At 34.5% G+C, this 26046-nt stretch overlaps 1 protein-coding gene across 1 annotated transcript in view; it reads left to right on the top strand.

Annotated features, from left to right (window-relative positions):
• Nucleotides 1-26046, top strand: part of DENND2C (DENN domain containing 2C) — a 69481-nt gene that overhangs the window by 21722 nt on the left and 21713 nt on the right. Inside the window, exons 2-6 of the mRNA XM_010968367.3 lie at nt 16347-17359; nt 17896-18032; nt 18450-18562; nt 19161-19331; nt 22654-22750. Coding sequence (XP_010966669.1) covers nt 16536-17359; nt 17896-18032; nt 18450-18562; nt 19161-19331; nt 22654-22750 — 1342 coding nt within the window. The 5' untranslated portion in view covers nt 16347-16535. The remainder of the gene's footprint in view (nt 1-16346; nt 17360-17895; nt 18033-18449; nt 18563-19160; nt 19332-22653; nt 22751-26046) is intronic.

The following is a 26046-nucleotide window of genomic DNA, read 5'->3' as shown; positions in this document are numbered from 1 at the left end:
TGGGGGACAAGCGCATTGGTCTGGGTACAAGTAGCCCTGACATAGATGGTGAGGCTTTATAGAGGCCAAGGGAAATCTGCCAAGCCTTAGTTAACAGTATGGACTGTTGGAATTGGAATGTAGGTTGGAATCTGGAAGAATCCCAAATGTGAAAATAAACAAGTTAGACCAACAATTATCTGCTATATTCTTGTCTTCAGACGTTTACTAAGGAAGCAGCATTGCAGGAGGGTTTGGGAGACAAAAAGAAATTGTGCAGTCTCATGTATTTGTGCAGTGATGTTCTACCAGGGTTGAATCAAAAGGTGAACCAGAAATATCTGAAACTGTAACCAGAGGCAGAGCGAGAGGGGAATGAATTTGATTTAAAAAAAAAAAAAAAACCACACAAAAAACCCCCAACCAATTCAAGATCTACAGACCAAAAGAAAGATAAATATAAATAAAACCACACTTAGGCTTATTATAGTCAAACTGCTGAAACACAAAGATAAAGAGTAAATCTTAAAAGCAGCTGGAGAAAAAAAGCTACATAATGTACAGGGGAACTAACTTAAGAATGGCTGCACCGAGCCATGGAAGCAACCAAAGTGTCCATCAACTGATGAATGGATAAACAAGATGTGGTATTAATATACAATGAAATATTACTCAGCTATAAAAAAGAATAAAATATTGCCATTTTCAGCAAGATAGGTGGACCTAGAGATTATCATACTAAGTGAAGTAAGACAGAGAAAGACAAATATATGATATCACTTATATGCAGCATCTTAAAAAAAATACAAATCACCTTTTTTTACAAGACAGAAACAGACTCACAGACACAGAAAACAAATTTATGGTGACCAAAGGGGAAATAGTAGGGGGGAGTAATAAATTAGGAGTGTGGGATTAAAAGATACATACCATTATATATAAAATAAACAACAAGGATTTACTGTATAGCACAGGGAACTATAATCAATATCTTGTAATAATCTATAATGGAAAGGAATCTGGAGCTGTACACCTAAAACTAACACAATATTGTAAACCAACAATAGTTAAATTTTTAAAAAGATGGCTGCAAATTTCTCATTAGAAACAAGGCAAATGGCAAATCAAAAGAATGACAGTCTTAAAGTAATCTAAGAAAAATACCATCAACCTAGAATTCTGTATCCAACAAGATTATCCTTCAAAAATGAAGGTGAAATAAAGTTATTTTAGATTAATAAAAGAGAAGGAAATTTGTTGGCCACAGATCTGCACTACAAGAAATATTAAAGGAAGTACACAGAAAGCAGTGATTAACCAGAATTTACAGATGAGAAAACTGAAACCCAGAAAGGTAAAGTGACTTTCCTAAGGTCACACAGCTAATAAGTGGCAGAATTAAGACTAAACTCCCATTTCTTCTGATTTCTAGTCCAGTGCTCTTTGTTTGGGGAACAGTATAACATATTGAAGGGGCAAAAGCAAATGACTTTGGTGTGGTCAGATTTTGGTCTGAATCCCAGCTCCTCCAGATGTTAGGACCTTGGACTATTGAGAAAGTCTCTCATCCCCATTTTTCAGCTGGAGAATGTGCACAGAGAGATTAATATCTACTTCATATGGTTGAGAGGAGGACTATAATGTTTGTTAGAGGACCTTGCACCCTGTGGGCAAAAAATGAATATTCTTTCCCCCTCTTTCTACTGTGATGCCCTTTTTTAATCAACAGAGGGTTTGGGGTGGGAGGGGGGAGGCAGTCATCTTTCCCAGAGATTTTATCTTTAGTCTTACCTCTTTCCTGAAGTAAGCCACCCTTATGACACCAATTGTGATTCTGTTTCTATTTGGCTACGTGCCTTCTACTATTTGAGTAGTTGGAATCCTTTTGGCCCCCATTTTCTTCATATAGCAACAGTCATTCTAGCACTACACATAAAACTGGCATTTTTAAAAAGGAGGGGAAAAACTGGCATTTAAAAAAAATAGGCATCTACACCCAAGCCCCTTATTTTTCTAGGACAAAGGAAGAGCTAAGAGCTCAAGGTAAATCTGAAGTGAATAGTACAGTATTCTTTGAGGCTAAAAGCATTTATGAGGAAGAAATATCAGATTATTTAGATGTTTAAGAATATGGTTGTATGACAGGTTGTTTTAGATTTCCTGTTCAAAATCTGTTGCTCAGAGAAAAGGAATACTGGTTCTATTTAATTTAGGCTTGAATAAAAGTGATTTTTGTCTAGAAAAATTAACATATCCTATCCAGCATACATTCACTGTTTCCAGAAGGTCTGAAATTCATTACAAATATGAACCCTTGTTAAGTCCAAAACTTCCTTTGCAGCCAAACAGTAAGCCTTATGTGAAAATTGAATAGATTATTTTACTGAAAGTTAGTCAAGTTGTCCCCAAAGTGAAATTCATTAGGTTTGGACTTTGCTTACTGTGGTCACAAGTTTATTAACACTATTTAATTAAATGATTGTCACTTCATTATTAAGGATACAGAAGACCAGTAAGCACCTGCTTTGAGGGGCACTAACTTCAATAAAGGAGGCCTTTTATTTTTAAATTTGACATTGGCAGTGTTTTCCCTTAAAGCACTAAGATTCAGGAAATTAAATCCTGTTGGCTTTTTCTTTCTTTTTTCTCTTTTTTTGGCATGGGAAGCAATTAGACAGCTCAGTGGCTCTGGCTCTGGCAGAGGAAAAACAAGTTGAAATAAACTGAACTGTCAAGTTTTTAACAATAGCTGTGATATAGAAGAAACCCTTGGGCTTTGTAACCTGGGCAGTTCATTTATCTTCTGTAAGCATAAGTATCCTCACCAATAAAAATGTATGCAATCGTATATTATATAGTAATAATCAAGGTTGTTATGTGGATGAAAGGAGATAGATGAACTGAAACTGCATTGTAACTTTGATTAGGATTGTGATGAATCTACAGATGAATTTGAGAGAATTTGATAGCTTAACAAAATTGAATCTTTTAGTTCATTGATGTGATGTATCTCTTTGTTTAATTATTCTTTAATTTTTTTCTCAGCAGTATCTTTTCAGTGTATAAGTCTTGTATTCCTATTTCCTGTTTTTTTCATGCTACCTTAAGTGTTATTTTAAATTTCATCTTCCAATAATTTACCCTCAGGATATATAAGTACAATTAATTCTTATATATTGTCCAAGTATCCTGAGACCTTGCTAAATTCTCTAATGAATTCTAGCAGTTTGTAATTGTAGATTTCTTGCGATTAAATATATAGTCATGTTGTTTGCAAAAAAAACCCCCCAAAAAACCCTTTACTTCTTTTCCAATCTGAATGCCTTTTATTTAACTTTCCTTGCTTAGGCCGTTGATTATGACTTCTCATAAAGTGTTGAATAAAAGTGGGAAAAGAAGACATCCTTGCCTTTTTTCCCAATCTTAATGGAAAGGTGTTCAATCTTTTACCACCTGGTAGGATATTTCCAGTAGTTTTTTCATAGATATCCTTTATGAGATTGTGGAAATTTAATTTCTAATTTGCTGAAGGGTTTTTCTTTACAGTTATAAGTGGTCGTGAATTTTTTTAAAATGCTTTTTCTGCATCTGTTTTTTGAGGTAGAGTTGATTTACAATATGATATTAATTTCATATGTACAGCATAGTGATTCAGAATTTTTATAGGTTACATTCCATTTATAATATATATTATATTAAATATATATTTATATTATATATAAATATTGCCTATATTCCTTATACTGTACAAAATATCTTATAGCTTATTTATTTTATATATAGTAGTTTGTACCTCTTAAACTCCATCCCTATCTTGCCCCTCTCCCTAGTGGTAACCACTAGTTTCATCCCTGTATGTGTGTGTCTCTTTTTTGTGATATTCACTAGTTTGTTTTAGATTACAGATGTAAGTGCTAATATACAGCATTTGTCTCTCGCTCTCTTATTTCACTGAGCATAGTACCCTCCAGGTCCATCCTTGTTGCTGCAGATGGCAAAATTTCACTCTTTTTTATGACTGAGTACTATTCCATTGCATATATATTACCACATCCTCCTCTTTATCCAGTCATCTGTTGTTGGGCAGTTCGGTTGCTTCCATATCTTGGCTGTAGTAAATAAAACTGCTATGAGCAGTTTTTGTTTTTTCCAGATGTATACCCAGGAGTGGAATTGCTGAATCATATGGGAGTTCTGTTTTCAGTTTTTTGAGAAACCTCCACACGGTTTTCCACAGTGACTGCACCAATTTCCATTCCCATCAGCAGTGTACAAGGGTTCCCTTTTCTCCACATCCTCACCAATGTTTATTATTTGTGGTCTTTTTGTTGATAGCCATTCTGACATGTGTGAGGTAGTATCTCGTTGTGTTTTATTTTGCATTTCTCTAATGATTAATGATGTTGAGCATCTTTTCATGTGCCTGTTGGCCATCGATATGTCTTCTTTGGAAAGTAGGCTATACAGGTCATTGGCTCATTTTTAATTGGGTTGTTTCATTTCTTGATGTTGAGTTATATAAGCTGTTTATATATTTTGAATATTAACCCCTTATTGGTCATATCTTTCACAGTTATTTTCTCCTGTTCAGAATGCTGTCTTTTTGTTTTCTCAATAGTTTCCTTTGCTGTGCAAAATCTTTTAAGATTAATTAGGTCCCATTTGTTTATTTTTGCTTTTGTTTCCTTTGCCCTAGGAGACAGAGCCAGAAAAATATTGCTATGATTTATGTCAAAAGTGTTCTGCCTGTGTTTTCTCCTAGGTCTTCTTATGGTTTCTGGTCTTAGGTCTAGGTCTTTAATCCATTTTGAGTTATTTTCTTTAATATTTTGATTTAAATCTTCATTTTATTTCTTTCTTTTGTATTTTTTTATTGAAGGATGGTTGACTTACCATGTTGTGTTAGTTTCTGGTGTACAGCATAGTGATTCAGTTACACATATATATATTCTTTTTCATTATAGGTTATTACAAGCTATTGAATATAGTTGCCTGTGCTATACAGTTAAGACCTTGTTGTTTATCTATTTTGTGTAAAGTAGTTTGTATCTGCTATTCCCAAACTCGTAGTTTATCCCTCCACATTCTGATTTTTTTTTCGTATATGGTATTAGAAAATGTTCTGATTTCATACTTTTACATATAGCTCTTCAGTCTTCCCAGCACTGCTTATTGAAAAGACTGTCTTTTCTCCATTGTGTATTCTTGCCTCCTTTGTTGTAGATTAATTGACCATAGGTGTGTGGTTTATTTCTGGGCTGCCTATTCTGTTCCATTGATATGTTATCTGTTTTTGTGCCAGTACCATATTTGATTGCCGTAACTTTGAAATATAGTCTGAAGTCATGGACCATGATACCTTCAGATCTGTTCTTCTTTCTCAAGGTTGTTTTGGCTATTCTGGGTATTTTATGTTTCTATACAAATTTAAAATTTTTTTTTAAATTATTTGTTCTGGTTCTGTGAGAAATGCCATTGGTAATTTACATTGAATCTGTAGATTGCCTTGGGTAGTATGGTCAATTTTAATAGTATTAATTCTTCCTGTCCATGAATACGATGTATCTTTTCATCATTTTCTGTTAATTCATTTTCTTTCATCAGTGTCTCAGTTTTCAGAGTACAGGTCTTTTACCTCCTTAGATAGGTTTTTTTCCTAGGTATTTTATTCTTTTTGATGTGATTGTAAATGGAATTGTTTCCTTAATTTCTCTTTCTGGTAGTTTGTTGTTTGTTTATAGAAATGCAACAGGTTTCTGTATATTAGTTCTGTATCCTACAATTTTACTGAATTCATTCATAAGCTCTATCATGTCATCATTAAACAGTGACAGTTTTACCTCCTCCTTTCCAATATGGGTTCTTTTATTTCCTTTTCTTGTCTGATGGCTAATACTTCCAATACTGTTGAATAAAAGTGGCAATAATGGACACTTTTGTTCCTGATATTAGAAGAAGTGCTTTAAGCTTTTCATCATTGAGTATGCTGTTAGCTATGGGCTTATCATATGTGGCCTTTGTTATATTGAACTATGTTCCCTTCTAAACCCACTTTCTGGAGACTTTTTAAAAAATAAATGGATGCTGAATTCTGTCAAAGCTTTTTCTGCATCTATTGAGGTGATCATGTGGTTTTCATTCTTCAATTTGTTAATGTGGTGTATCACATTGATTGATTTTCAGATTTTGAACCATCCTTACATCCCTGGGATAAATCCCACTTGATCATAGTGTCTAATTCTTTTAATGTATTGTTGAATTCTGTTTGCTAATATTTTATTGAGGATTTTTGCATCCATGTTCATCAGTGATGTTGGCTTGTAATTTTCTTTTTGTATGATATTTTTCGTTTTGGTATCAGAGTGATGCTGGCTTCATAGAATAAGTTTGGAAATGTTCTTTCCTCTGCAATTTTTGGGAATAGTTTAAGAAAGATAGGTGTTGACTCCTCTGTAAATTTTTGGTAGAATTCACCTGTGAAGTCACCTGGTACTGTACTTTTGTTTGTTGGGAGTTTTTTTTTTTTTAAATCTCTTATTCAATTTCATTACTTTTTTTTAATCTGTACTTTCTATTTTTTCCTGGTTCAGTCTTGGGAAATTGTACATTTCTAGGAATTTGTCCATTTCTTCCATGTTGCTCGTTTTATTGGCATATAGTTGTTTGTAGTAATCTTTTATGATCCTTTGTATTTCTGTGGTGCCAGATGTAACTTCTTTTCCATTTCTGTTTTTATTGATTTGGGCCCTCTCTTTTTTCTTGATGAAACTGGCTAAAGGTTCATCAGTTTTGTTTTATCTTTTCAAAGAACCATCTCTTATTTTCATTGATCTTTTCTGTTGTTTTTTTAGTTTCTATTTCATTTATTTCTGCTCTGATCTTTATGGTTTCTTTCCTATTACTAACTTTGGGTTTTGTTTGTTCTTTTTTTTTTTTTTTTTTTTGGGTTATTGTGTCTCATTATTTTTTTTTTAACATTTTTTTATTGATTTATAATCATTTGTTCTTCTTTGCCTAGTTCCTTTAGGAGTAACATTAGGTTTTTTTGTTTGAGATTTTTGTTTCTTGAGTTAGGCTTGTATCATTATAAACTCCCCATAGCTTTTGCATTTTATTTTCTTTTACATTTGTCTCTAGGTTTTAAATTTCTTGTTTGATTTTCTCATTCAGCCATTGGTTGTGTAGCATGTTGCTTAGCTTCCACATGTTTGTGTTTTTTGCAGTTTTTTTTTGTTGTAGTTGATTTCCAATCTCATAGCATTGTGGTCAGAAAAAATGCTTGACATGATTTGAATTTTCTTAAAATTACCACAGTTTGTTTTGTGGCCTAGTGTGTTAGGGATCCTTCTGTTGTGGCGAGCTGGCTACTGTGGGCAGTCTTGTAGGCATGGCTGGCCCCCAGTTGGTTGCTTGTCAAGCCCTGCTTTTTAGGAGGCTACTGGCTGCTGTTTGGCAGCGCTGAGTCGTGAGTCAGTTGGGGTCCCCAGGGCTAGTGCTGGCTCATTAGTGGATGGAATCGGGGTCTAGGAGATCCTGAGGCTGATGCCCACCCACCAGTGGCTGAAGCCACATCTTGGGACTAGTGCTGGCCCACCAGCAGGCAGAGCTTAGTCGTGGGGCCTGGCTGCAGAACCCAGGTGTTCCAGAGCTGGTGTTGGACCACTGGTGGGCCAGACTTTTTCCTGACCAGTTGCCTGTGGGGTCCAGGGTGTCGCAAAGCTTGTGTTAGCCTGCTGGTGAACAGGGCCATTCTCTAGCCTGTCCCAAGGCTGGTGCTGGCCTGCTGGTAGATAGACTGAGTCCTGCCATGGCAGGCTGCGGGACTGCAGTTGTCCTGGGGCTAGTGTCTGCCTGCTGGTGGATGATGCAGGTCTAAACTAGAGCAGACTTGCTGGTGGACAGACCTGAGACCCAGAGGGTTCTGGGCCTGGTGCCTGTTCATTGGTAGTGAAACTGGATTCCTAGGTATCTGGCTACAGGCCCCTGGTGGTGAGTGGGGCTGTGTCCCTGCCCAGTTGCCCCACATTAAACAATGTAAAGGACTATTATGAATAAATTTATGCTAGTAAATATGACAACTTAAATGGACAAATTTCTTGAAAGATACAGGTTATGAAAACTGACACAAGAAGATATAGGAATTCTGAGTATCTCTATATTTACTTAAAAGTTAATTTAAAAGATTTTTTAAATTTTGATTAAAAACTGGGGGTCTTGTGCCAGGAAGACAAGTCCCCAGAATGTTTGTCGTTGAAGGCCAGTGGGGCTTACTTTCCAGAGGTTTTGGGATCTGCATTGATGCCCTCTTTTTTGTTCCTGATATTGTTAATTTGTGCTTTTTCTTTCTTTTTATTTGTTCAGTCTACCTAGACATTTTTCAGTTTATTGCTTTTTTTCAAATAACTTTTTTGTTTCATTGATTTTTCTGTTCATCTGTCACTATTTCATCAATATTCACTCTTTATTATTTCCTTCTTCTGCTTGCTTTGGATTTGTTTTTTTCCTTCTTAAGGGAGAATCTTAAATCATTTATGTTTCAGATAGTAAGTGGAATGATGACACTCAAATTTCACTGCAGGGTTTAGAAAAATACAATATTGAAAAGGATGGTACATTCTGTGCCAGACTGGCAGTCAAGTAATTCAAACAATCTTAAGCTAGAGCGTTTAATCTGAAGAGAAATATAGAATAATAACTTGAAGCTTAGTGGGATAAAATGTGTTCCAAATTAAAACACTAAGATAATATCCTCATTCATTGTTTTTAAACTTTTTTTTTAATATAGGCATTTGTTTCATTTTGGGATTTTCCAGATATCTTTTGGTTTAGAGCGGATTTCTTATTCAGTTCCATTGTGGGTTAGAAAACATTCTTTGAATGATTTCAGTCCTTTTAAATTTATCAGGTCTTATTTTATGGCCCAACATATGGTCTGTTGGTAAATTTTCCATGTATACTTGAATTCTATTGTTGCTGGAAGTAGTGTTCCTAAATGTCACTTAAGTCAAGTTGATTGATAGTAGTATTCAAGTCTTATTTATTTACTGATTTTCTGTCTATTTTTCTGTCAATTACTGTTATGAAGAGTAATGAAGTCCTCACTAAAATTGTAGATCTGTCCATTTGTTTAGTTCTGACAGTTTTTGCTTCTTGCACTTTGAAATTCTTTTAGGTACATGAACATTTAGGATTGTTAGAGCTTTTTGACGAATTGACTCTGTTACCTATTTGATATGTCGCTCTTTATTTATGCTAATATTTCTTGCCCAGGAGTCTGATATTAATATAGCCAGCCAATACAGTGTTCTTATGATAGAGTTTACTTTAGTGTGTGTATCTCTTTACTTTAACCAGATCTATGTCCTTATGTTTGAAGTGCAATTTTTATAGAAGCATAGAATTAGGTCTTTTTTTTTTTATCGGGTTTGATAATCTTTGCGTTTTATTTAAAGCTTTGCTCATTTACATTTCACATAAGTATTGATATGGTCAAGTTTAAGTGTACCATCTTGCTATTCATTTTGTTTGTCTCATGTATTTTTTTGGTAGTTGTTCTTGTATTTCTTCCTCTTCTCACTCCCCTATCTTGTTCTGCACTGAATATTTTTTAGAATTCCATTTGTTCTTTTTTATTAACTATTGGCTGTTGCTCTTTTTTTTTTTTTTAGTGGTTGTTTTAGGTTTACAACATACAAGTTCAGTCTGTACTCTTCAAATAATGCACCACTTCATATATAAAGTAAGAAACTTACAGTGCTGTACTTCCATTTTCCCCCTCCCTTGTGCTCTTGTTTTATATTTTACTTCCACATTGTTTTAAATTCCACAATGCATTATTATATTTACTTTAAATAGTCAGTCATTTTATAAAGAGACTAATAATGAGAAAAATAAATATTTTTTATTTACCCATGTGTAGCATTTTTGATTCTCATCATTCCTTTGTTTATAGCCACATTTCCATCTGGTATCATTTTTCTTTAACTTGGGTGACTTTAACATTTCTTACGGAGTAAGCTGGGCCAGTGTCATGGACATATGAGCAGTGTCGTTGCACAGGGTCCTGCACTTACAGGGGTCGTGTGGCGTTTTATACTCTGAGGTAGCCATCTTGAAATTCTGATAATTTTATCTTTGAATTTGGGTTTTACATTCTCTTGGCTGGTTCCTATGTCTGAAGGGACCCTCTCTTCCTCCTGCCAACCTTCCTGAATCTGGTTATATTTGCCTCTTGTGGCCAACTCAAGGCATCATTCAAGACAGACCATGAAATAGGAATTGTGTACTTTCAGTACTTCCACATATAAGTTAAAACAATGCTCTGATATTTTCATTTAAAATGACATCATACAATATATAGATGAATGGCAAAACTCATGCTAATAATATAAATTTTTAATTTTTTACATAAAACATGAAAATTAAAAACACCATGACGAGTTGAAAGGGAGACTGCAGAAAAAAGGAAAAAGCTTTATTTACTTCATTTTGAACAAGGGGCCCCACATTTTCAGTTTGCTCTGGGACCCACAAATTATGTCACTAGCCCTGAGTGCAGGTCTGCTGTTGACAAATTTGCAACAGTTTTATTTAACTGAAAATGTCTTTATTTCACCTTCATCTTGAGGGATATGTCCAGAATTCTAGATTCACAGTTTTTCCCCTCAGCACTTTAAATATTTTCCATTGCTTTCTGGCTTGCCTTGTTGTCCCTATAAGTAATATACTTTTTTCCCTCTGGCTACTTAAGAATTTTCTCTTTGTCACTGGTTTTCAGCAATTCGATTGTAGTTTGCCTTGATAAGGGTTTCCTTGTATTTATCTTTTTGCAATGTATTGACCTTCTTGGATCTATGGGTTAATAGTTTTCATTAAATTTAGAAAAATTTCAGCAATTGTTTCTTGAAATATTTGTTTTCTGCCTCCCCACCCCTTCACTCTGGGATTCCTATTTATATGTAAGGTAAACTACTTGATCCCAGTGATACTTTTGTTTTTGTGTTAGTCATTTCTTCTCTCCATGCTTCAGTTCTTATTTTAGTTTTTGACAGTTTCTATTGCTTCTTATTCAACTTCATTGAGCATTTCTTCTGCAGTATCTAAAATCTGCTGTTGAAATCATCCAGTGAATTTTTCATTTCAGGTGGGGTATTTTTAAGCTTCAGAAGTTCCATTTATTTTCTTTTTTTATGTTTTTCTTTTCTCTACTCATTACATTCATGTTTTCCTATAAGTTGATGAATGTATTTAAAATATTTGACTTGCAGTTCTTGTCTCCCAACTCTGTCATGGCTGTCATTTTTGGTTCTGAATCTTCTGATTTTTCTCCTGATCATGGGTCTCATTTTCAGGCTTCTTTGCATTTTATTAATTTTGATTGGATGCTGAGCATTGTAATTGTTACAATGTGATGTGTCTGGATTTTGTTGTCTTTGTGTAAAAATTATTAACTTTTGTTTCTGTGGGTATTTGAATTACTTATGAATCAACTTGATCCTTTCAGGGCTTTTTAAAAGCTTTGTTATGGTGGCTCTAAAGTAGCCTTCACTCTAGGGCCAGTTTAGTCCCGCTGGCAAGCCATGACCTCCTACTGTCTCTACTGAATTAGGGCTGGGTGTTTGACAAGGCCTCTCTTCCATAGATCATTGGAAGTTGAACATTTCCCAGACCCTTGTGAACTCTGGGTATTAGTCAGCTTATAGGGTCCCCGCAGTTGTTATTTCCCAGTAATTTGTTGTCCAGCCGCATGCATTGTTACCCTATGCATTACCAGTGTAGTATTCAGCCCCAGACTCAAGTAGATCCTATGTAGATTTCTGGAGCTTTTTCTCTGTGTTGCTCCCTCCTTTCTGATACCCTACCCTGAACATTCTGTTTGCCTTTGCCCCTCCAAAGTCTGATCTCTTTATCCTTAACTCAGCAAGGTTGTGCTGTTTTCTGAAGAGAGCCTCCAGGGTGAAAGCTGAGATATCTTGGTGCCCGCCTCATTTGTTTTCCTGCTTTCAGGGATCACAGTCCTGTGTTGTTATCCAATATCTGAAAGCACTTGTTTTACATGTAAGTCCAGTTTTATATTTTTTGTGTTGGGAAGGCAAGTCTAGTCCAATTATTCAGTCATGCTGGAAGTGGGAGTCTTCCTGGTCCTTGTCATCAGTTTTCTTTCTAATTGAGGTAAAAATCACTTAACAAAAAATTAACCACTTAGAAGTATACCCTTTTTAGTAATCATATTGACAAAAAATAAGAATAAGGAGAAAATATTAAAATTAGCAAGAGAAAAGCAACATATAACATACAAGGGAACCTCCCATAAGGTTATCAGCTGACTTTTCAGCAAGAACTCTACAGGCCAGAAGAGAGTGGAATGATATATTTAAAATAATGAAAGGGAAAAGTTTACAACCAAGAATACTCTATCCAGCAAGGCTCTCGTTCAGATTTGATGGAGAAATCAAAAGCTTCACGGACAAAAGCTAAAAGAATTCAGCACCACCAAACCAACTTTACAACAAATGTTAAAGGAACTTCTCTAGTCATCAAACCATAAGAAAAGAGAACAAAAAGAAGAAAGGAAATAAAAAAGATTCCTTTGGCATTTTTGGGGTCTTTTATGGTTCAATAAAATTTTGGAATTGTTTGTTCTAGTTCTGTGAAGAATGTCGTGGGTATTTTGACAGGGGTTGCATTGAATCTGTGGATTGCTTTGGGTAGTATGGCCATTTTGATAATGTTGGTTCTTCCAATCCAAGAGCACGAGATATCCTTCCATTTCTTTATATCATCTTCAGTTTCCTTCATCAGTGTTTTACAGTTTTCACAGCATAGGTAACTTCTTTGGTTAAGTTTATTTCTAGGTATTTTGTTGTTTTTGATGCAATGGAAATGTTTATGCCAGTTAGAAAATTCTGGTTTTTGAAGTGAAAAAAAAAAGTGAGTGAATGGCTGCAAATGGCAAAATATCCTTCTTTCTTGTGGGTGAGTTGTCTTCCGTTGTGTATAGATGCTGCATCTTCTTTATCCATTCATCTATTGCTGCGCACTTAGGACGCTTCCATATCTTGGCAATTATAAATGATGTTGCTGTTAATAGTGAGGCGTATATATCTCTTTGAATTAATTATTATTTTGTGGTTGGCTTTTTTCCTTTGGTAACTATGTAAGTTTAAAAAGCTAAAGCTCTAAACATTCTTAAAAACAATGAACAGTACATATATGTAAATTTTAAAAATATGTGCAGTATATTGTGTATATGTACTTACATGCAATATATTGTATATGTGCAGTCAAATTGTAACAATTCTACTTAATAAAACTGAAAAATGAAAAAAAAGTCAATGCCAGATTTGATAGGTAAAATGATTTACAATGGATAGTGCATTGCTATATTTTTAATGAATTTTGGAATAGAATATTCTGATTAAACATTTAGATTGTATGAAAGAACTATATATATCCTACACCACTACCACATACTCACAGTGGCTACAATGCTTATGGAGCCCAAACATGCATGTGTAATAAACACAAATTGTAAAAAAAGAAAAAAAATGTATACCCTTTTATCAGTTTTAGAATGTTCCAAATGCTTTCTATTTTATCACATTATATTTAATCAAATAAAATACTTTAAAGGATTTGGAGTGAGGAACTTTCCCTGTGTAGTCTTGAGCTAGTAAAATAGAGCATTAATATTCTCTTTCTCAAAGAAAATTTCACTTATCTGAATGAATTTAGATTGGTTTCTTTTAATATGCTAAGAACAGAGAATCCTATATATGATAGGTTATACTAGAAATTACATCTTATGCTGATAAACTAGAGTTGACGTATTTCTTGGGTGAAAGTAAATACTCAGGAAAGCAATAGAAAAAAAAACAAAAGGACATTAATAAGACTCACCTCTTTGGGAACAAAGAATGTAAAATATTGTGATTAGTACCCTTTACTCCAAGCATTCTATTTTATTGTACTTTTAAAGTCATGCTTGATTTTTTTCATATTTATTCTTTTGCTCACGTGAGGAAGTGAGTGACTGTTGCTGTTTCTTCTCTTGAAGTTGCCCATTGTTATTGCGAGCTCTGTGAGTCCTGCCTGACTTAATAGTTGGAGAAGTTTTTGACTCATTTTGTGGTATTAAGAGAAGAAACAAAGTTTTAAAAATCGTTGAAGCTGTTGTATTTTTCTCAACCTGTGTTTCTCTTAGATTGTTGAGGCAAGCTTGAGAAAACAGCCTCGAGGGAAAAAAATGCGAATGAGTTGGCTTTAGGGAGTTTTCAAAAAATGAAGCTTGGAGAGATCTAGGACTTGAACGCAGAGCCAGCACTTAGGGATCAGAATGTCTGCTGATAGCAGAGATCAAGGCAAGAAACTGGGGAGGTGAGGGATGGCATATTAAGGTCTTGCAGGCTAGGAGAGCCACGGGGGAGTTGCTGGGGAGCAGAGTGGCTCATAAGGTAATTAGGTCAAAAGGACAGCCAGATGTGAGATACTTGTAAGAAAAAAAACTGACGTTAACTCCTCATTTGGCGAGCGATCAGTTTTTGGATGGGACAAAAATCACAACTCACATGTAAGAATAGGCAAGCCACACTGTAAAGACTTTTAAGTTAATTTGGCAAAAATTAGAACTGAAATCAGGTATAAAGACAGATTCTCTATAATATCAATATAAGCACTGATCTAATTAAGTTACATTAAAACTTGGTTTTTGATATAATTTGTCATTTTTTGAAAGCTACAATGTGTTGATACGTAAATTTGGGAGAAAGTAGCATTTCTCTTTATAATACCTACCTAGTTAGGGGTGTCATGTTGCTAAGCTCCTCTTGCCACTAAAACATCATCAGTACACATCATTTGTATTTATATGTGAATTCCATAGATTAAATTGTTTTCAAGTTAAACATGTTTTAGCTCTGGCACTTTTCATCTTTTACTTGTCAGTAAAACACATTAACAAGGGAAGAGTAATGAAAGAGTTAACAAAGACTGCCAAAAACCTTGACTAGGCTCTGAGGAGAGAGAAGAGTACTCCCATCTTGTCTGTAGTGAAGAAAACTTGAGTCTCAAGGACACCCTGAAATCCTTAGGGATCCTCTGTAAACATCAGAAACAAGAAACAAATTTTCAGAGTTTTAATAATGAGCAGTAGCTGATTGGATATTCACATTCTGTGTTAGTGTTTTATCAGGAGTTCTGCACAACAGCTTTTATATTTTGGGTGCTTTTGTTTTTCCACCCGTATCAGTTAAATTTCTTAAGGTTTTTTAGAATGATTTTCTTTGTAGCAAACCTTTAGCAAAATTTATTTGCTAGTGAAGCTGGTTTTACTACAGACTTGTAGAAATGGTTTAATTTTGAAAGTTGATGGGAGTCCTGATTAGCAGTTCCTCTGCCTAGAGTAAATTTTGTGTATGTTATCAGTTTTGGTCAGTTACACTGACAGTGCTGGGCCAAGACATTTTCCTGCCTGTTAATCGAGGCCACACAGACAAAGCTCAAGGAAGGATGACCCCTGCCTCAGGAAGTATTGAATCAGTTGCTATTTATAACTAGTATACAGTAGAACTTGAGATCAGGTCTTTACTCAATTGATAGGAAAAAGGTGTCTGCCAAATTTTGCATTTGAGGAAACAGTTTATGGGCCCAAATGAGTGAAGCCTCTATGTGAAAGGAAGGAATGTGACAGTGACAGTAAGTATTTTTGCTGATTTGGGTCCAGGGTGTGGTAGCAGAGATGTGGAAAGTTCAGTCAGTGACAAAATAGGTTATTACATTTCAAAGCTACTGATAATTAATGGCACTTCAGATTGTCTTTAGCACTATGTGCACTAATACTAAAGTTGAAATAAGGGTATGTGATGAGCTAATATTATCTCTCAGCATAGGACTGGAGAAGGAAATCAGCTCTTGGTGTGTTTCCATACTATCTGGCTCTTCCTTTGGATATATACATAAACTCTTTAGTTATTTGAGGTGTGTTTCCGTATGCACTTTATGATATTCTGTTGGTCCTTATTTCATTAAGACAAGGTTTCATAAAGAGTTGATTTATTACAAAATAATATTATATGCTAGCATGTGTAACCTCTTATAAAACCTCATTCTACCTAACTTTATGAAATTAAATATGGTAGAACATTAAAGCAGACAATTTAAGAAATACCGTAAGGAATATTTTCTCAGCAATATTATATCACCATGTTAGGGATGCATTTATGGAGTTGAATTGCTTAATGGGTTACAGGTACATCTTTACATATGCAATGTAAATAAGTCATTTGGGAATAAGGTGGACAGTGTTTTAGTGGAGTTTAAATTGGAAAATTACAAAACTGTATTAACATATTCTTGTCTCATTTTAATAGGATTATTCAAGATAAAGTTGCAGCCATTTTCAACAAGGACTGATGACCAGCATTTTTCTTTTTAAAAAAAGATTTCCACATTGAAGATGAAAGGGAAATACTGGAATTGTTTGGATTCTAACTGACAGGATAAAGAATACAGTATTTCAGTTACTTACAATGGAGCCTTAGTAAAATTCTTCGCTTGTCATGCACCCAACTGGGAACATGGATGTTGGTTTTTCTCGTTCTGCTGTTCAGACATTGTCAAGAAGCCACTGCAAAAACATCAAACAAAAAATTTCTCAGTGGGAAGGAAGAACTAATGGTGTGCCTAATCCAGATAAGTGGCATCCAAAGGACTTCGGAGTGAGATATAATAACTGTAATCAAGAGATCCTTCTTAAGAAAAATCCTGTTGCTGAGGGAAAGGGCAAAAAGCTGGATGTAACCGACTGTCCACATGTTGATCTAGGTATTAATGAAGATGCCAAAAGCCATGATCAGAGTGAGGATGAAAGTGAGAAACGTGAGCCTGATGCTGCACAGCCCTCTAAAAACGAATCAGAATCCAATATGGGATGTTCTCGGGTCAAACAAACTGAAAGCTTGAAAGAAGTTTTGGATCCAGAGACTTCATTACCTCCGGGAAATTTCTATACCTCGCAAATATTATGGACGAAAATAGAAGCACTTCCCCCAGATAAAGTCTTAAATTTGGCTTTAGAACATTGTGACTCTTCAGAAAAAGAACTGAACTTCAGAATTGTGGATAGTTCATATGGAATAACGAAGAGCTTAGAAAATATTTACTCTGAACCTGAAGGACAAGAATGTGGACCTTCTATAAATCCTTTGCCAAAACCTCGTAGGACATTCAGATATTTATCTGAATCTGGTGTTACACCATGTAAAGAAACAAACTGTGACAGAAAATACTGTGAAAATAATTCCTGTGCAGAGTCCTCTTTGGCCTCTTCTCAGGAACCAGAACTAAAGAAATATGGTGGAAAAATCAGAGGGAGATCTAAAAGGTATGTTTTTATTTGATAGGTAATGATTTATTAGTACTTTCCTGTTGAGCTGCTTTTTGCTTCTCAAACCAGTTTCCATTTCCATGTGTGGGTTACACCTCTAATTTGATTATACAGATGTTGGTTAACCCAAGGGGAAAATACATACAAGAGAAATACTGTAAGTATAGGTAATATCCAAGACAATCTGCTGATATAAGAGCAGTAGAAAAACTTCTGTTTCATGTCTGTAAAAAGGTGCAAGGGAAGCTACTTTCTTCCGCTTCATTTAGGGCATGCCGCTCTTAGCCTCACTTTTCCTTAGGGAGTGAATTTACTAAAGATACCCAAAGAAGAACATGAATGTAATTGGCTAAATGCCTCCAGTTTTCTCATGGTGCATATAGGGCATCAGCCTTGTTTATTGCTTTTAGTTATCTGATAAAACACCTTTGTAATTTTGCACACAAGTCCTTTACTTATCAATTTCTGTCTATCATACCAATTTAAAGAAGAATTTTTAAAGATATAACTTTAAATATGTCTCCTTTCTTAAGGAAATCCTTTGAATATGAGGATATTCAGCACTTTCGAAATCGGAACTCACGGAAGGTTCACAAAGAACTTGGAAGAAATTCCAGCTCAGCACTTTATTACACGCAGTCTGAGGACAATATTTATGAGGATATCTTATGTAGGTATCCATACACTTTGCAATTAAATTTAATGAGTATGTATTTGGTGGGGCCCTTAACTATATAGTATGGCATTTTATAATCAAGCATGTCTCGTTCCAGAGTTTTCTTTTTAATATTGAAACTTTTGTTGTATAAATGCATTTATTCTCTGATGGAATTTACTAGTTTAGTGGACTGCTCAGTTCAGAAGTAGATGTCTGTAGTATAGTGTTTTGAGAATTCTGTCAGCTTGGTTGGGCACCTGAGTGGTTTGCGAACTTAAAGAACTATTGATTTGGAGACCTATAGCAATGTAGAGTTAGAAAGCTGAACGTATTTATTCAGTTCTCTCTTTCTTTTCCATTTAAGTGTAATCACTTTGTTTCCATTTAGTTATGTTCCTCTAAACTATTTTTTTTCCATTACTTTTCAAGATCCCACCAAAGAAAATATGTATGAAGATATTCCAGTACAGCCTTTGCCCATGTGGAGATCCCCTTCAGCATGGAAGCTACCACCCCCTAAAAGTACTTTCAAAACACCCAAGGTATAAGCAGAGAATTAGTGTAAGAAAACATTAGAATCTTATTTATGATCCCTACAAAAAAAGGGTTTAAATGGCTTAAGTGGGGCCAAAATTAAGAGGCATTTAAATGTGGGTTTTATTGTTCTTTGTTTTGTTTTTTGAGGGGCAACACAAAATCTTTTTTTGGCTTTGAGGAGGGTTTTTGTTTGTTTTTTAGTACTTCAAAACATTTGAATGTAAACACCTTTAGATGAGCCATGAACTTTTTAGTTCACTATAGTTACCGCAGCTCCCTAATAGTCTCACATCAACCTGTGGCCTAAATTACCTGTCTGGTCCCTGAAAGCCTTCACCACCCCTAACAGCAAAGGCTGCCTTGAGTTAATGAGGACTCTGAGCCGTTGTTTTCTGGAAATTTAATTACATTGTTGTAGAAGAATTTTGGAGTAGAAACCTAAGAAACTTCTTTACAAATGCTGAAAAAGAAATTATGGTATCCTCACTTGAGATGATTTTAATGGAAAGACAAATATTTTTCTGGAACATCTTTGACTGTTTGAGAACGCAGGCATTAACTAGATGATCTTACCCTTACCAGCACATCTTCTGTTTTTTTCAGCTTCCTCCCAAACCTCAGTTCTTTCAACGGAAGACTATGGAACTGAAGAGCTCACAAGCTTATTTATGGTCAAAGCTCACAAAGGATACCACTTTGCCCGTCACTTTAACTGAATGGAAGCTTTTCCGAGCTGGAGAAGTTGCAAACAGGAAAAGGAAAAATCTTCCAAGAGTAAGGACTCTAGTACTTTTATTCTTTGATCCTTACTTCAGCATTTCCATAAATGAGAATAAAATTTAGACTGAAATGAATAATAGGTTAGAACTGACCTACTGGAATTAGAAGATTTGGAAAGCAGCCTTAAGTTTTAAGATTTTGCTCATGCAAGAAAAATGCATGAATGGGGCTTTTGCCAAGGTTTGTGTGTGTGTGTGGACTTGGAAAATTGATGTTAGATGGAGAGCTTCACTAAATTCTTAGTTATTAGTAGTTCTCATTAGAATCAGCTGCCTGTTTCAGAGAAGCACTATAATTTCACCTAAAAGGACCTTCTATTAAGCAGGCTTCAGTGTTGTTCTCACTCATTTATATAATAGCCAAAGTTAATTCAATTTTGTGCTCGAGTTTACAGATTTTTCATTAATGACAAAATATATGCCAAAAATTTCCGCTCAGAGGAAGGAAAAAAGGAAATTTGACTATTACTTGGGAATAGAAATTTTCACCAATTATACTAAATAAATGACTTCTCTCTCAAGGGAGAAAAAGCAGTAGGTCTGTAAACCATCTCAATGAGAGCCAATGAACCAAAATGAAGAAATTGAGATTATTTGTAATTCGTATTTCTTTAGGAGAGACACTTAAGAAATCACATGAAAATATTTTAAAACTCTTTTTGTTAGTTTGTTCTTCTGTAATTCAGAATGTTTTCAGGACTATGTTGCAGAAATGAAGAAATCAAATCATTTAAATAGTGTTCCTTTCCTTAATCCCATCTGAAATGCCTGTGTGTATTTATTTAGCGCACGATTTTTGTATGTGATTTTAACATTAAACAAAGTCACGGCTGTTTCTTGGTTTAGGTAACTGCTGATTAGTTCCTTGGGAAATATTCTATTCCACAATTACTTTAATTCTTCTGATCCATTTCCTGCCCCTCCCTCTTTAATATGTGAAAAGCTAAAGACACATAGTTTTTTGGAAGCACTAAACTGATCTCTCTGAGTGGGAAAAAAGTCTTTAGGTGTTTGTTCTCGCGTGTATGATGAGGAACACTTAAAAGTCAGAGGTTTAAAGAACTGCCAGGCATTCTACAGTAGTTCTGTCCTCTGACAGATCATGCTGGCACAACAAAGCAGCCCCCCGCATGTCCCAGAAACAATAGATCATGTGTTCATAGGGGCTAGAACACAGACACATAAGGGGTTGCATTTAAGATGTGGTTCTTGGAATGGCATTAACAAATATTTAGGAATTATGGATCATGGAGTTTAATGAGACCTGAGGAGATCTGCAGTGCTTTTGATTTCATGCCTTGGTGCTTTATGGACTGTGGGTCCCTTGGGTATGCAAAGCTTGTTCTTGTTCTCATCATAGGTGAGATGATCCAGCTTTTTTTGTTCTAATATTTTCCCAAAGGTTCTTTTGAGAAGCAGGGAAGAGAAAAATGGTGATGAGTTCTTGATTGTCAGGCAGAAGCAGACTGTTAGCATTTCTACCTGTGATACTCCTCAGATAAATCCTTTTAGGATGTTCCATTTGCAATACGAATTTTGATTTTGGAGTATCTTCAGGAACAACATTCCATGAGGAGAGCAGTTTTCGTTGATTTCATCTTTGATGACTAGAGCTATCCCTGGAAGGGAAACTGGTTTCATAGTATGAAAATAACTAATCTAGTCCATATGTCTCTTCCCCACCCTTCCTTTCTTTCTCTGCTGTGGAAGTCTGTGTGGGATTGTTTGCTGGAGTAGATTTCCTAGGGTTTCATATTGTTTGTGTCAAATGTGTACAGCAATAAGGTTTCCATCATTTCTTAGGAAGAATATTCTACTGTATTTGCTGTAATTAAAGGTATTGTAGGCTCCTCTTCCTAGCTCATAACCAAAATTTAAATTTTATTACTTTATCTCATATTTCTAGAATAGAGAGTTCCCTTTCCTTTATAACATTTGAGTATACTTTTCAAATGCATGTTACTAATCCTACTATTTTTGGTCATTATGTATTCAAAATACATGTTTATTCTCATACATCTTTCCTGTAGCCCCTAACAATACCTTTTTATGTTGTGTTCTCTTATTTTTTTATAATGCTAATATTTAAGAATATTGGTAACTTTTTACTTGAATTATAGCTATAAAAATCTTTAAAAGGACAAACATCCAAAAATATGGGAATAATCTGCATATTGGAAGCACATGCTTCTCACATGTTATTTTTTCTTGCACTGGACTGAGTCACTGCCTATGGATTGCCAGGATTGCTGGAGAAACAAGGGCAAAGGAGAAAACAAGCATTTTTCTCAAGCAACTTGGTCGGTTGTCATATAATCTTCCTAACAATTACAATTCTGGGTATTAAATATGTTAAATCAGGATTAATATTTAAGAAAAAGCTTGGAAATTTTTAAAAATTTGGGGGGGGGAGGAATTAGATTTATTTATTTACTTATTTGTTTTTTAATGGAGGTGCCAGGAATTGAACCCAGGACCTTATGCATGCTAAACACACTCTCTTCAACTGAGCTATACCCTCCCCACCAAGTTTGGAATTTTTTTATTGGAATTTTAAGAAAAAAGAAAAATATACATGGAAAAACTAATCAATACCTCATTTTAAAAGTGGATGTTAATCAACTTTAATTCTTTCCTCTCTTTTAAAGCCCATCTGTATGTATATCTGTCTCTGTCTCTATCTTATACACACTTTCAAGGAGCAAAGAAAGAATTGTAATGAGTAATGCTGTTTAAATGGAGCATGGTTTTTGTACTTGGGCATATTTGAGAGTCTCCTATTTTTATGACATGTTTCTAAGATAAATTGTAATATTAGGATTCCCAGTAGCAAAATGTTTCCTTTGACAAAAACTTTCTAAGCGTGATTATCCTCTTTGCAAAGAATTCCTTGGAGCAGAAATAACTGAGCCTCACCCTGTCTTCCAAGTGAATAAATATTCCACTTCCTACTCTGGGCAAGCGAAAACTTGAGTCCATTGGTAAGGCTTGGTCAATCTATGGAGCACAGTAGCCAGGTTTCCTGCGTGTTGTGACATGGTATAACAAGCAGTCTCTCTCAGAGCTTTTGCTCAGTTCCTCTGGAAAGGAAATATCCTTTCCCACTTCTCTGACCGACGTTAAATGCACTTTGTATTAGAACAATATATTACCTTACTAAAGATAATTCTAGATTCAAAATTGAAAAATGTGAAGGGTTTTGTTTATAAAATGGATCTTTTTCTGAATGAGAATCACTAATAATTTAAATTAATATCATTAAGTTGAAAAACCTGTTGGTGTTGGTTTTAACTTGTACTTGTCTGGTCTTTTTTCAGGTTGTATTGAAAATAGATGATATATTTGAATCTAAGAGAGGGAAGAAGAGGGTAAAGTTACACCCTTACACTGGAAAAGATGTACCTCCCTCAAAAGGTAAGAATTGTTCCAACTGTCCATAGCTATTAGCATATGAGGGGCAAAGCATTATATAATTTAATGTTTGATGTGAATTATAGTTTTTGGTTTACTTTCCTGTCTATCCCATTTAAATATAAAGCTTCTTTAGGCTAAGGGACTGTTTCTTATTCTTCCTCAAATCCCTTTTATTTATTTCTGTACCCAGTAATAACTACTGGATGAATAAGTAAATAAATTAAAAAATTATTATAAACCACTAAGACTAATTTTCAAAGGCAGATTGCATCCTTATTTTGTAGTCCTACTCTGATTTATAGTCTTTTATCAGTATAGATTCTTTCAGTGGAAAAATGGAAATATTAGATAGATACATTCGTACTGAAGATATGTGGTACTCAACCTGTAGTCATCAAATAAGTTCAGTAGCTTTATCCTTCAGATGCCCAGATAAAACTTACATTGTCTTAATAAGAAACTTTCAACATCCATAGTGAATTTTTAGAATTTTCTTTAAAACCCATGCAAGATCCTTAACTTGGTTGTCTGGCAGAAAATATGTAGAATTTAGCAATTTTTGTCTGAGATTCATAAGTGAGAAATAACAACCAAGTCACACCAGAGAAGAATGTTTCATATTTTTGCAAACTTCCAAAGACAGGAATTTCTTAATTTCCGAATTGAAAATCAGCTCTACATTCTAACAATTACTATGTGAAAATAAACTCCTCCATGCAATAATTCAAGACTCTTTCTTCTCACTATGTGATGATTAAAATCAACTTGTCACCATTTTAAATGTGAGTTTTCATAAATTTAAAATTATTACAACGTTTCAGTCTTCTCTCCCAGAAGAAATATTTCTGGTTATTGTTAATAACAGTAATTACCATTTATTGAATGAAGTAATAGTTTCTTTCTGTACTTTATCTGGTGTATGGCATATGACCACCCTGGGAGGTAGGGACTGTCCTAATTTTTCAGAGGAAGAAGCTGAGCCAGAGGAGGAAGCATAGATTTGAATCAAGGAGCAATGACAGAATCACCAACAGTTACTCTCAGTTTTTCTTTTAAATCTTGACTTTTAGCAGTTTAACTATCTCCTCTCTATGTGTTTTCATATATTCAATAAAAATGTGGTCAAATGCTTTTTATCTGTGTAATTCAGAATGATACAGAAGATGAAAATGGATGCCAGATATTATCCTGAATCCTTTCAGATACGTTGTGATTAATTTTCTAAATAAACCTATTAGCAGATATTATTATTTTATACATAAGGATATAAATTACAAATTGCAAAATACATAAAATATCAAGACACTGGAGCCAGGACAAATTCTTAGAAAACATCATTTTCCCAGATTAACAGCTGTCTATTGATAACTGTCTTCTCCAGATACTCTATTCTAGGTAGGCTATTACCGATCTCTTATTTTATTTGCATGTTTTATGCTTTATGGATTAGGAACGTTTTAGTAAATTTGGTTTTAAGAAAAGTTATTGAAGAGCCAAATCCTTTTTTTCACTGTATCAATATTGGAAAGAAAAATATTCAACAGTGTAATTGCCATCTTCTAACACACACACACAAAAAGCAGTTCCTAAATTGTAACCCTTCCCTACAAGTTTGTTTTCTTTTGCTTGGTTCAAAGAAAATATGCATTTACCCAGTCTCTGACCAGCTCTTGCAGTGGACCAGAGGAATTTCTCTCATGCCTGAGGATCTCTTGGCTCTAATAGTCACAGTTCTCAGATTTTTTGTTTTCTCCTTAAGCTTTTGTCTGTATATCAGCAATGCCTTGTAGAACCAGATAATTGTATTTTCCTACTCTGTCAGTATGTGCTAGGTTTTACGGAATCTATTCCAACCTAAACATCTCTTAACTTTCAGTTATCAAGTATCACAGAATGACTTATTGCCCTTCAAACCTGTCATTATAATTTTGTGTGTTGAAGTCACATGTAAAAGAGGGACAACTTAGTACTTTTTGATTCCTACAAATTCTCGGTAGATTCTCCTATTTGGCTAATAAACTCCTTAACCATCATTCAGTGTCTTGGAATACAGATCATTAAAACCCATAGATGTGACTATGTTAAAGTCATTTAAATAATCTTTTATAAGATCTTTTCCAGTTAAATTGCCTTTCCTCCCTTCCCCTTTTCTTTCTTTCTTTCCAGACACTTCATAGGCTCTTGAGAGGTGCCTTGTGGTAAGGCCATAAATAGGACTTAAGAGCTCACATTGTTTGGTCTTTCATACTGAACAATATTTTATAGCCCCAGTAAAATTTTTGTCAATGTGGTTAGTTTGAAGTTAATATAATACACAGTAATTAAGTAGCTACTTTTTCTGTAACATCTCTTGTGTACGTTTCCCATCTATCTTATGAAGAGGCAGTATTCTTTAAATATTCTTTTCTTCCTTATTACACAATTAAAATGAGCGCAGCAAGAAATTATAATAATGTAGAATAAGGTAAAATGGAAAGCCAGAATTTCCCAAACCTCCTTCTACTACTCCCAGAAAATTTTACACACAGGCCAATATTTTTTTCTCCCCAAATAGTTTTATACTATTTAGACTTTGTACGTCCTGTTTTTTGAAAGAAGTACAATTGATATATTTTGGAGCCTTTCAGTATCAACATATATAGATCCACATAGCTATACTGTATTTCTTAGTATAGATCTAAAAGGATGTTGTTTAGCTGGTAAACATTTTGGTTGTTTCTAACATTTTATTTAACCTGCGGATATTTAAATTTTATGTATGGATATATGTATATATGTGGTTTTTTGCTCTTTATAAACAATGCTGTAATACACATTTTTTGGCTTATGTTATATTCTTATTGGTAAGAATACATCTGTAGAATAAGTTCCTAGCAGTGGACTTAATCAAAGAATGTATATTTAAAATTTTTATAGCAGCTGCCAAATTGTCCCTCAAACAGATTGTAACAGCTTATGTTTCTGTGATCAGCATTTGAAAATGACTTTTTCCCTCATAATCTTCATGAATACTGTGTTTTAATAAAGCTTTTTATTTTTTGCCAGTATCGTGATTGAAAACTGTATCTTATTGTTTTAATTTATATTTCTTTAATTATGAATTTGGACAATTATCATGTTTATCAATAGTTATAAACTTTTTTCTATAAATTGCCTATTCATACACCTTTTTTAAAAATTGTGGTCAGTTACAATGTGTGAATTTCTGGTGTACCTATTCATACACTTTTATTCATTTTTTGTTATGCTGTATTTTTTCTTACTCATTTTAACAGCTATTTGAATATTAAGAAACT

Source organism: Camelus bactrianus, chromosome 9, assembly GCF_048773025.1.
Source record: "Camelus bactrianus isolate YW-2024 breed Bactrian camel chromosome 9, ASM4877302v1, whole genome shotgun sequence".
Classification (NCBI taxonomy): Eukaryota; Metazoa; Chordata; class Mammalia; order Artiodactyla; family Camelidae; genus Camelus; species Camelus bactrianus.
Note: the sequence above shows the minus strand (reverse complement) of the source record. Positions and strands in the feature narration are given on the sequence as shown.